The following is a 13659-nucleotide window of genomic DNA, read 5'->3' on the forward strand; positions in this document are numbered from 1 at the left end:
TTTGTTTTCGGTTCAGTATTTTAGTGTTCACCGTTTTCAGAATAGTTTAATTTTAATTTTGCTATTTTAAATTGAATGTAGCCCCCTCTTGATCTTGAGGCTTGAGCTAATGTATTTAACCTACAGTTCCATAAGGCACTACGGACCGCAAAGGATGTTTCAAAGCTTTTCCCGGATTTGAACTCGGCACTCTTCGGTCATAAGCTTTAAAGTCTCTCCGTTAGACCAAAACGCCCGTAAAGCCTGCGAAAAACCCATACGTGTCTACAAATGTCATAAAAAACAATTTGTGGTACATCTCCAAGAATTCAAAAAGGGCGTTTTCAGATTCTATATAAGGGACGGTGTTGTTAGTAACCAACATGACCACCAGAGTACTCTTATTTGGTTCCTCGTTAAAGAGCGCCATTGAAGTCTCCCCGGCAAAATAGAAAACTTCATGCGAGACCTATTCGCTCACTGTTTCAAATACAATTTTTAACGGCCAAGATCAAATAAAAGGTAAAACCACCTGCTTTCGACGAAGCGACCGTTGTTGCCAGGTTTTAGTCTTATACTCCCTAGCCAAGGCAACAATCTCCAGTGCATTAAATTGCTGAGTAGAGACCAGATTGGCCACCTTTTATACGTGCATTGAGTAGCTTAAACCTTATTATTGGGGGCTTATTTAGACGCAAGGCCGTAGCCAGGGGGAGGGGATCAAGGGGGATTGATCCCCCCCTGAAATGATAAAAATATTAAATAGATACTTTATGCTCGCTTGGTGCTCAAACGACGATGTAATATAGCGGCGCAGGGACATCTAGTAGTCCAACGCGAAGTCAATAATTATCTAAGCAAATTTGCAGGTGCAGTGTGTGTAGTAATAGTGCTGTGAACTAGTAGAGAGGTGAGTGACTTATGAGCCTCCTGAGGGACCGCAGAATTGACATCGACACAGAGAAGTTAATTCATTTGATCGCTCCAAAAAAAGCTAGAAGGCTAAAATCAATTTTTTAATAATATTTTTATATTTTCCTTTCAGGGTTTATAATAAATATGTATATTTAACCGTATACGCTATTTTATTTATCTTATAAAAATAATTTTATGTTTGTCTACTATTCCATAAACCGAACCGAAAATATTTTCTGGCTACGGCCTTGTTTAGACGTGATTTGATCACCTAAGGACGACTGCATCAATGATTTTATTTGCTTGGTACATCCTTAAAGAATACTGACCCAATGGAATCATACCCATTTGAACTAATCAGAGTGACAAAAAAACTGAAAATATACTCACGACAAAAAAAGAAAATTTGAATGAAAATCAATGCGAACTGCGAAGTTAAACTGCGCCCTTCAGATAGCAGAAACTTGGAAAATAACTGTTTCAGAAGCTGAGTGCGTTTACAGTTTTGTTCGTAACCTTGAAAACAAAAACTTGATATTCACTATATGCATGGGATTTTGAATTCAGATTTTTGTATAGTGTCTAGCAAAGTGTAGTAATATAGCCTCCTAAACAGGTAACAAAACAAACAAACAGGTTGCCGGGTGAGGTGATTAATTATCGATGTTCGGTACTGTCATTAAATGAAATATTAATTACTTCCCCATGAGATAAGATGGCATGAATAAAAATTAAATCAAATAGTTTAAACTCTAAAATTTCACGCATATGACATGCACCTATGTACCAATTATTTCTTCGGAAAAAATGCTAAGAAAACAAGCGGGTTGAGGCATATGATTAGGTTACTTTTAAAACTATTTAATGGACCACATGTGTAAATAATTCAAAAGAATATACGCACAAGAGTACAATTATACCAAGGTGAATTTACACCAAGGATGAAAGTAATGACATCACCACGGGCTTGATGGTGTAACTAGTAGTAAACCTGACCGGCAATCGAGAAATCTGTATTCGAATCCCGGCCAAACCAAGTAAATTTTTCACGGCAAATTTCACCTTTGGTGGAAACTTGCTTTTGCGCGCCTGACAGCGTACAAAGCCACTTGCTGCATGCAAAGCTTTGGACGAAGGCGAAAGTGTGTTGTAGGGTGGTGTCCAAAATTGAGACTGTAATTTTGAGCAGACGATTGCACATGACCGAAATATAAAATTCCTGGAGGGTAAATGAGATTCAGGGACAAATTCATATTTAAGGATGTAGGTACATCCCCTTTGGAATTTCATTCTACTGCGATTCAGCGATTTTATTTCATTAACTATGAGAGCAACCCTAAATCGATCCATTTTTATAAATAATTTAATATTCTATATCTCTTTCTTTATTGACGATATTTAGAAACTTTCGTTTTTCTTAAAACGAACCTGAACACTTTCATAGTATGTTTCTACCTACTTATTCTGTTGAAAAGCAAGTTACCACAGGAGACTAGAGGCTATTGGAGCCATCTATTTTTTAAACCCATACACAAATCGTCAAACAACTCACCGAATTTGAATCTCCTACCATTTCGCATTTGGTTCACCGACCCCTCACAGGCTGGCGCTAGCGTGTACCGCCCTCCCCCTTCTTCTCCTTCGGAGTCGCTATAAAAGTTCACGCCAAGAACGAGAAGCCCTAATTCTCCCTCTATCGTGTCCATTGCACGGCACGTCGGTAGGAGCACCGGTGACTTACCAAGGCGCATACCCTTTGGTCCTGAGATTACCACGACCCTAGAGGCTCTCGCCGAACCGCAGCTCTCTTCGTCACTCTTCCGTTGTTCCTTCCAAATCTTCCGCAATGGTGAGTGAGATTAGCACGAATAAGCACTCCTGTGTACACGGTTGTTTTTTTACGGCCAGAGTACTGGCATCCCAAACAGAGGGAGCCGGGTTCGACTCTTTGGAGATGGCGGAGAAAACCTAATCGCCACTCGTTATCCCTGTTGTGAGCAACTCAGGGGGAATCTTTTTGAGGAAGGGCGTTTACATCTATGCCTTTTGGTTCCCTTCATGAAGTTAGCCAAAGTCGGGTTTCACATCCTACGCGTCAAACATGTAGTTTCATTCAATAATTTCAATTCTCCTGTTCAAATTTAGGAGATTTTTGTCCTATTTTCCGTTCAACCCCATTTTTGAAATGCCCTATCAAACAACCTTGTACACATCACTGCACGCTTTCTCTCACTTGTAGTATTATCGTCAGTTCTCCCCGCACCCATGTGCTTGAATCAATAAATTTTTACCGTCGAATAAAATAGTCATTTTCAGTAAATCGCTATTAGAAGTTTGCAAATTATTCCTCCATAATTTTCTTCGACGCCTATCGAGGGGAAAGATGAACAGCCAACGGCAGGTTGTGCGTTTGCGTGTCTACTTAACCGCCGCTGTTTTTACCAATCGGCGCTCATCACTTCGTGTAAAAAATAAAAATTGTCATAAAATCAACGCATAAATGTAAACAACTGATAACATGTGCACAAAGATATGGAAGACTAGCCAATGACAACAGCGTCAAAATTCACCTCCTTCGGGCAACCGTTGCTTAGAAAATGTGGTTACATTAAAATACAATAACAATGGTTCTTATTGCGGGAGACGTATGAAACGTAAAATAATTGCTACAAGAGCTTTACTCAATAGCACATATTAATTTGGTAGAGCTAGCGATTTACACCTAACGTTGGCCAAGGTTTAAATTTGAAGTTTAAAAAATTAGAAGGATTAGGAGATGCTTAAAAAACAGTACTTTTTTTAGTATATCATTAATATCTATATATAACTAGTAGGGTAAAACTTTTTCAATCCTATTAATCAACGCGCAATATGTCAAGAAATGTGATGGTATCAATATCATGAAAATAGCATAAAGGGTATGGTTTTTATAAGCGTTCAAATTCTAGTCTATATACTTTTGGTACGGGCAGTAGTTAATATATGGTTAACATCGACTGAAAGTCCTAATTTAAACTCGTGAGTGACTGACTTTTTCACTGAGTCAAATGCGATCAGACTGAATTTGAGTTTCCTCGGCTTCATCAATACTGTTCATTCGCTTCCGTTTTCTATGGGTCTTATTTATGCAGCACATGCTGCATAAATATTAAAGGATATTGATAGTATTTGCTGCATAAATAAGACCCATAACTCCAACTCGATCGGTACTTTTTGGTGACTGACCGCTCGCGTATAACTTCCTGCATCATCTTGAAAATTTTTGGAGTTATCAAGAATAGGCCCTGTTCAACATTTTCTCTTTTCCAGTTCGACAGGGAAACGGTTCAAAGCAATTTTTCGTCATCATTTAAACTAGTGCGTCTTCATGAAAAGTGGTTTTAAGTCCATTTGTTTCATTTAATCGGATACAAGTCTGTTGAACTATAAAGAATTTCGATTTCATTGTGATATAAAACGTTGTTTGAATTTAATTTCTTGATGTTGATTGACGTGGCCAAATTATGCTTTATTCACGATTCTTATTATTATGCTATTACGAAAATTAGTGTTGTGTCGAAAGAACATATTTTTCTAGCGGCTATAAACATTTTTCCTCTGCTTAGATTTCCGTGAGATCCTGCATAAAAATGCGGTGTTTCAACTGCAATTTCCAGAAATTGTCATAGGGAAATCGTATTTTCGTGGGTGTCAATCGATGAAGAATAATAAGATGATTGATTGTATTTTTAAATTTTAATGAAAATATAATATGCTCCGTTCCTCGCATGTAGTGCATTTAATGCGGAAGACTCCGCCCTCCTTTAATACAGCCTTCCTCAGTCCCAGACTAATGCCGCAATTGACCTTAGGTGTCCGTCCCCTCCTACAAATATCGACACCACTTGAGCATGGGCTCTGAGTTTCGATGAAGAGGATAATCTGTTTTGTTCTGTGCGAGCGACTGCTACCGTAATTAGTTCACTTTCCGGTCTACCAGTCGGCAAAAAATCTGGCCATAGGTATTCATTGAACTGACTTCCTCCTTATTTATTTGGAATCCGGCCACGTGTCAGTGGGCTTTAGGGACAAGCGGGCAATTTAATTACTTCATGGGGCGCTGAGCAACGTAGCCGGTTTAATTCATATCGATGTTAACGACCAACGTTTATTATATCATTTTTTTATCTCAATATCACAATGATGACCTCTAAGCTAGAGAAAGGACTTGATGTGGGATGAGTTGTCATCCTTTCAAATTTTAACAATGTGGAGATCTTGATTGTCAATTCTCGTTCCGCGCGATATCCAAGGAATGTCACCAGTTTTTTCGTGACTTCTACATACGTTTCGCAGATATTCCAACGATAATATCATCCCTCGGTGACATTTCTGGGGAGCATTGATTTAGGGCTTTCATCAGTGTTCAAACAAAAGTGTGTAAGGAGGCAATTTAATTTCGCGGTGGCTGGTGATCCACCAAAGTCCACGAAAGGCGAACGGAAATACTCAAATTTGAATATAGTTTTTGAATCATTTCCTAACATTAAGGCTGTCGTATACAGAGTTCGCCAAATATTCGCTATCAAATGAAAAATTATGGAAAAGAATTGATCTTATTTGCTATTAAATATACAGCAAATATGCTGAGCGTCTTGCTCTCTTGACTATATATGCAGATACCTACAATGAGAAAAAATTATGCCACAAACGACAACATGAATATCATAAAGAAGTTGCATACCCAATAATGTTCATAGTGAAGCAAGTCATAACACGAAATAAATTTGTCATTTGTCATATTACAATATAAGGTGTCCGGGTAAAGCTGAAAAGATATATATGAGAGGAGTAAAATGAAAATAATTAAAATTATTATTGCACAGTTAGATACTTAGTATTGTAAAATCGTTAATAGCCTACTCTATTTTAAACGAAGGATAGTTTATGTGCCTTTATCTCTTCATGACACGCGAAGTTAACTTTTATTGGGAGTTCGAAGACGTTTTTTCCAGTGCTACAAATGCCCATTCGCTCTCGTGGTGAAAAGGTACTTTATATACACGTAAACACTCGCATGCACACCTTTTCCACTTTTAATGGATCCTACGGACGTAAAAAGAAGCAAAAACGGCGTGAAGCGTGTCGTTTATAGACTCAGGAAAATGTGAGAGAGTAGTTCTGCGCGGGGGCACCCACTGTCCTACAGAGACAACAAAACTACCAAGCAGAACAATCGTTTCGTGTGGAAATTTGTGGACTGGAAGAATAATTTCTCTTGATTCTCGCCTTATCGAAACTTGCCATCAGTATGAACACCACTGACTCCATCCGTGGAAGTAGGCGAATAAAAAAACTTTTATCAAACGCCCGAAAATTTGACTCGGCAAAAAGAGATGTGAAAAATGGATTTCTTCCAATAATGACGAATTAATTACCATGACGAACTTCTTATTAATGGCATTATTTTTTTAATGACTTTTTCAATGTAATATATATATTATATACTATATTAACAAAACTTCTTCATTCAATGATTGATGATCGAAAAGAGTCGAACATATTGGTTATTAAATATACATCAAATATGCTGGACGCCTAGCTTTATGGACAATATTCGCAGTTACCAGCAAGCAGTATAGTGTAACAAAATAACATTGAGGACAGAACACTGCTTTTATTTGGAATTGAACCAAGATAATTCGATTTTCCATATAGCTCTATTGTAATTGTATTCCATACAGATAACAATAATATGCAATGATGTTCTTTACCGTTGAGGCGACTCCAACTTTCAACTCCTGAGGGATTCTTTTGATGAAAGTTTATTTTAATAGTCGAATTCAAACACAAATCCATCTGAAAATAGAATTCCAGGGTAATTTCAAAGTAGTGTAGAAATCAAACAAAAGGCCCTTCTATCATGAAGAAACTGCTCACAACTTGTCAGTCCTCACAGATCATCAACAAGGTGCGCAGCTATTTCGTGCTTTGCGGTATTTTTTGCCGGCATAATAGTTTCCATGAAGGTATGTCAGCCACGTAGTTGTGGTCAAGTAACTGCCCGGAGTTGACCACAAGGAATCCACAAGATACCACTGAGCTCTATGTTGACGGTGCAGGTTTGAGCGTGGAGAGAGGCTGTTAGTGGTCAGGAGATTATGTTGAAAACCACTCCAACACTCGGATAGAAATTAAAGTGGAAACGAAATATATTACTCCACCAAGCATTTCAGAGTAAATTCCATCACTTAGGTGTAGAACTGATTCTTTCGAGGGATAAAAATAAAACATACGATCACTGGAAAGCGTTTGTTTAAAATCATGACAAATCATTTTTACGTCATAATAAGGGCAGTTTTTGAACACTGATAGAATGAACAAACTGTTTGAGTCTCAATTTCATTTTATTTGTCAATAAAATTCTAATGATGTAAATATTGCTAGAACTTTTTTTAACACCACGAAGCCCACATGTTGCGTACCTTTTGCATATCGATTAATATAAACCCCTCTGAACACCCTAGGCTGGTAGGTAATATGTGGATGTAGCTCTTAAAACCTCGAAATTATTTTCACCCACCCAATACTTTAACGTTCAATTAAGAAAACTATGAAAATTGTTGAATACGTACGAGGTATGTTATGACTGTTTATTAACACTTAGTAGAAAGCCCCAAAAACCGCTGGTCATTCTCTTACGCCGGCCGATTAAACAAAAATATGACAAAATAACCACTCAAATCGTGAGAATAGAAAACATTTTTGCATGCTTATGCTATTTATCGGCTTCTAATGGAGGTAACTAAACAAAAAAATGAACAGAGAGACATAGATTACGTCTTGGGACGGAATAGCTCATTTAAATATTGTTGAAAATAGTATTTCATCAATTGACGTGAAAAGCAGTTTTGGAATAAAATTGGTGGTTTGAGGCGTGATTTGGTGAAATTGCTTCATGTTGAATAAAAAATTGTAAATTTAACTTATGATTTTAGTAACAACCAGTTTTCTTCGAACGTTATTGAACCTGACGATGTCGCACAGCGATGAAAATGGTTGTTACTAAAATCATATGTGAAATTTACAAAGTTTTTTTTAATTTAACTGTTTTGGAGTTGTCTCGCCATTCCGTCAATTTACGTGAATGGAACGCAAAGTGTTAAATTCAAGCAAATTAATCTGAACTTTTTTATTTTTTGTAACGATTCGACACGACATGATAGAGTAAACCTCTCTATCTAGTTGATGCAACCGCGCGGATGAAAATCTGAAAATCGCTTTTTTCCCCTCTCATGAAAATTCCCGCCTTGAATGGCTCTAGTCGCTTTTAGGCGAAGAGACTGTCTGAGATGAGAAATTTCCTTTGAGGGCGCTCATGACAGCCTCTCGCCGCATGACCTAAAAGGGTCTTAATACTGTCCACTCCCGTGAGCGTCATCGCCTTTCCTCTTTGATGCTTTTCCTCTGCTCTCTCCAAAGCATATTAGGTACTCGGAAAGTTTTTATAAAATTTATTCTACCTGACGTTCATGAACAGGAAGGAGCTTATGAGAGGATGGTTATGCAAGAGTTTAAAGAAAAGGTTTGTGAGTAGTATGATCTGGAGTGTAGCACTTTACGGTGCGGAAACGTGGACAGGAAGGAGGACGAGAGAAGATTGGAGATTTTCGAGATGTGGGCGTGAAGAAGAATGGAAAAGGTTACATGGACGGAGAGGAATTGAAGGGGGACGTATATGAAGGAAGGAGAGACTGCCAGAATACTTAAGTACTCCATGGAAACCTACCTTAATTGGAAGAATACTTTAATAATAATGAATTATATTTAACTTCAAATTAAGAAGTGCTTTTATGATGCAGTTAAATAAGAGTTTATTCCATCTTGTCGTGTCTTTCTGAAATCGAAATATACCGCTACATACCGTTAAATCGAAAAAAATCTGCGAATAGTAATAATTATTTACCTTTTTTAGTCAATTGCACATGGCATAAGTAAATATATAAAAATAGGCAAGAAATTTTATTAGCTTTGACATTAACGGTATGTGTTGAGTATAAGGTTACATATCGATTACAAAAGAACGTACAATAGCATAATGCTTGACTGCAGATGAACACTGTTCCTACCTTCTTGACAAAAAAATCTATTAGTGAAAAGCATTAGCCCCATCGAAAATCCCTACTTGTGCAGACCCCTTTAATCGACCTCTCCCTGCTCCTGCATTTGAAGAATGTGCATTAAGCTATTATACATCATTAGATGAAAGGAAAAGAAATGTCTCGAAAATCATGTATCTACGATTCCTGCAATTGAAGCTTCTTCAACCATTTTCGCAATTTATAGCATCAAAGAATCTTGAGGTAAATTTGTACCTCTTATAAGTTAAATTAAAACAATTTGCACAGGTAAATAGAGACTTGCAAATTAACAAAATATATTTTGGAATATGCAAATAATTATTTACCTTATATTAGACATGACGTGGAGTCTAGCCATAGCTTTAAAACTTAGAAAGTAGGTCAAAATTTCTATATTTTTATCTTACGATTGAATGTTACTGCTCCAAAATCTTTTTTATAATAATTAAAAAAAAAACGTCGCTATCTATGAATTGAATCCGTGCGATAGTACATGTAATTGTATGTAACACTCAAGTCAACAAACCCAGATCTTTCGTAGCGCAAATTCGTGGTCACGGACTGTTTGTTGCCTGCAAATAGCCTCCTCCACGTATCGCTGCCCTAAATCAAGGTCCTTTGGAGCTGCATGCAATGCAACATCAAAGCCAAGGAGGTCACCTCCCGCTGCGGAGAACCTTCGAAGTTTTATTCGAGAACTGCACTTTAATGATGGATAGGGTACAGTATGCATAAACACGAAATGTGATTTCGGAGACTATGAAAACAATCGCTTGCATTAATTTGCTCAACACGTGCTTTCTTCTGGCCTTATTTCGATAATCTAACGACTGTCTAAGATTATCCGATTTTAAATTGTGTACCAATTGTTAAAGGTCATCCAACTGCCAATGGCATACTGGCTTTCAATAGATAAACTGAGGCTAGAGAAATAATTTGGCTTTATTTGAGTATCACTAGAAGCAGATTATTAACAGAGTACATTGATTACTATGTTAGCTCATTTTGAAAATGTCCAACGAGATTCTACTACGAATGCCATTCTTTTAACTATTAAGGGGAAAAAATAAATTTTTATTAAGAATGAGCTGCATTGTGGGATGTTGAAACAATCAAGGAAACAGTTATCGACATTGCATGCAAAGAAAAACGTTATAAAATTGAAATTCTGTGCAATTTAGGCTTAACTAACAATTCCTAATAAATTGTATGATGTGAGGTATGATGTCGTGGGAATTATTAACATTAGTTAAATGAAATATTGCAAAATTTTCGCTGAATTTATTTGAGTTAGACGTGTTTCGTTGTTACAACCAAATTCTCAAGTGCACATAAAACAGCATTCTCAAGTGCTCAAATAAGGTCTATGGAAATACACCGATACTTCATTAAAATAATTTGTTATACATATTTAGCTAAACTATACAGTGGAACGGAAAGGAATTAGCATCTAATTTCAATACAAATTTCTTCCAAAAGTCTGGAAGAATAAGGAATGAATCGTTTAGCCATATACCCGCGATTCTCGTTGGAAAAAAATCGCCAATCGAACAAAGGTTATGAAGGCTGTCCCCGCTGACTTCACGCGTTGGTTTGGAACAAACCTGTCTTGTCTCTCTTTTCGCTCGTAGCCAAGCCGTGGGTGACTCACGCAAAAGCGGTGATAGCATCGGATTACGTGCGATCGGTGAAGGGGAAGGTAGTTAGGGGGGCATGCGGGGGTCCCAGTTGACATTGCATTCCACTCTCCTGCCTTACAGCGAAAATGTCCCCTTACATTGGCGATGTGCGAACTCAGCAAAATTTCGAGGCGCTTCCCAGAAGATAGCTAACCTTTGTTGCGGTTGGATCAGATGGTGATGTTAGATAGAAAAAAAACATAACACCTTAATCACTCGCCTTTTGCCTTGACGCCGCAGTTTTCATATCCCAGAAGGAGTGAGTTACGCAAACCTCTCTTAAGTATACTAAGTTAAAGATACATCTTTTATTTTCTCTAGTTTTATTAACAGCCAAATATTCCAAAATTTAAATTTATAAATAATTTTTATTGGAAGATAGTGAATAATAAACCGTGGATTAATTACACTTAAAAATGTGAATTTTGAGGAAATAACGAATACATTGATTTCTATCTTCAAAGCCAGTTTAATCAATACATCTAGACACTCAAAGGTTGGATCCGTTTGATAGTTATCCCTCAATGTTAAACTTACGAATTATAAGATTTTAAAATAATGTCATTTACCTTAGAAAAGGTGAGATATCGTGATAATCTAGTTGCTCAGTATAAGTGTAAACAATGATCAAGAATAGAAGTTTTATCGTCCTCTTTGACTTCAAAAATGCATTTATACAATCGTAAAAATGAGTTTTTGCCTCTAACCTTAGAGTTAATTCATATAAAGGAACACAAAATACCGTTGTCGATCTATATTATTAGTAGAAAACTCACTTAAAATTTTGCGCAATTGTTCAAAATGAATATTTTTTATGAATTTTTATGCACTGAGTTGAATTATTCAGATAAATGATTAAATTCACATTCATATCTATCCCTTGCGGCACTACCCTGTAATAGTTCTGTTTATTTATATTTGATAAAATTTTTCATCAATTCAATGCTTAAAATAGTTAAAAATAAAAATTTCATTAATATTTGATAAAAATCAAATGTTGCTATTTGAAATATCTACACATTAAACAGCAAGTTCATTTTTAAAAACATCAAAATAATTTCACTGAATTAAACGAGGAATTTTAAAGTTTTTCTTTCATCGTAGATTATTTTCGACCGAGTGATGGAAAAATGTTTACTGGAGCATAACGTTTTGGGAATATCTTGAAACTGTTATTGCAGACGTCTATCATTGTCCCTTGAGCGTGAATATATCGGGCGACCGCACTCCTAAAATATACTTTGCCTGAGGGCTTGACTGAGGGGAAGCAATCAGCGCTCAAGTTCACCAACTTCCTCCCCCATTTAAGTGACCCTTTGAATGCCATATTCGAGTCTCGACGTATTTTTTTTCTTTTTATTTTTTTGAAACTGCGATTTTTCATCGTGAATGCCCCGAGGTATTTTCCTTCACGAAAAATGAGAAGTAACTTTCACCTTCGCTTATGAGTGGATAATTTGGGAAGGGATGACAAAATACCATTCAAACGTCTGCTGCACGTGGAACACGAGTATAATTCGCGCTCCGCGACCACGGAGATTGGGGTGCGATAAGGATTAGTCCAGGGGTTGGGTGGGAAGGAGGGGTGAGGGGTAGGAAGCGTGCGAGAGGGTGAATGGAACGAAATACTTTAACGGCCCCACTCCTGGGTCACTGGCCTTATACCGTTCTTTCCGCCCGCGAGACAAGGGAGGAAGCGAGGGTTCTGCATGCTATCTGCCGAGATGGAGGGTAGTTTAGACGAGGAAGAAGAAGAAGAGTGATTGGCGAAGGAATGGTTATCATTAAAGGAGCGCCGCGATCGTGAGATTTTCTTCGTGATACCAGAAACGCAAACCTACGTCGCTGGTCTTCACCTACAATTACAGTTCTGCCATTTTCTCTGCTCCTAGAGTAACCCTTCGCATAGGAAGTCCTATTTTATCATTTATTCAGCTGTAGGAGAGACAAATTTTCAGTTCTTAATATATTCAAATTATTGTTTCGAGTGGTTTCACCACGTTATTATGAAGTCACTTCCATGTCTGTTTGTTTGTATTTCCGAGATAAAACTTGCAACTCAAATTTAACACGCTTTCCGATTAGCTAGCTGCTTCAAAATTTCAATATAGATCAAATATCAGGTTATAAAGTATGAGCGAGACGTCACTATGGAAGGACTAGCGGGTAGAAGAGCAGAACGGAGAGCTGCGTCAAACCAATCTTGGTATTGTTGACTTATGATGATGATGATGAGATTATTAACATATTATGACAATGCATTCTTGCACCCGTTTTACACGGGGCACTTAATTGCACAAGATAGAACTGCATTAATTTCTCATTCTTGAAATGGCGCGAATGCACGAACGGAATTAGAACAGGGACTATTTTGCCATCTCACGTCCATGAATTCTCCCCTGCCTTCTTGAAATTCATCGCTTTACACGACGCCAATTTGACTGATCCTTCGTACATACGTTAGATTGTGCAATTACGTGGCCCGAGTGAAACGACCTTTACGCTATATCTATTTATTTAGAGGCAGTATAAGTTAAAAATTTTACACGTGTAACACTACGTATACAAAACCAAAAACGTTGTGCTCATCATTTTCAAGTTCTAAAATATTTTTTTTTCTAGGTAAATTTATGTATTCATTGCACTTGTATAGTTAAAATTTCAAATATGTGATGATGATTTCATATCACTCAATTGTAAAATTTAAAGCAAATGGGTAACGCTTATTTAATTTGCAAAACACTAAAATTAATTGCTTCTCCACATTTTTCCTAAATGATATTGGCCGCAGCTCTGGAAACTTGAAGATGCCCATCCCCATTTCGTAAGAATGAATTATCTTAAGGTCTTTCATTATCACCGAAATTACAAGGCAAGGCTATAAACGACACTGGGTGAAAATTATAAAAAATTGAGTCACTAACGAGAAATAAGATTCGCGACGCTGATAGGGATCATTCAAGAAC

At 37.1% G+C, this 13659-nt stretch overlaps 1 protein-coding gene across 1 annotated transcript in view; it reads left to right on the forward strand.

Moving 5' to 3' along the window:
• Positions 1-2568: 2568 nt before the first annotated feature.
• Positions 2569-13659, forward strand: part of LOC124158886 (tubulin alpha chain, testis-specific) — a 61422-nt gene continuing 50331 nt past the window's right edge. Inside the window, exon 1 of the mRNA XM_046534289.1 lies at positions 2569-2743. Within this exon, the coding sequence (XP_046390245.1) occupies positions 2741-2743 (3 nt within the window). The 5' untranslated portion in view covers positions 2569-2740. The remainder of the gene's footprint in view (positions 2744-13659) is intronic.

Source organism: Ischnura elegans, chromosome 5 (assembly GCF_921293095.1).
Source record: "Ischnura elegans chromosome 5, ioIscEleg1.1, whole genome shotgun sequence".
In the NCBI taxonomy this organism is placed as follows: Eukaryota; Metazoa; Arthropoda; class Insecta; order Odonata; family Coenagrionidae; genus Ischnura; species Ischnura elegans.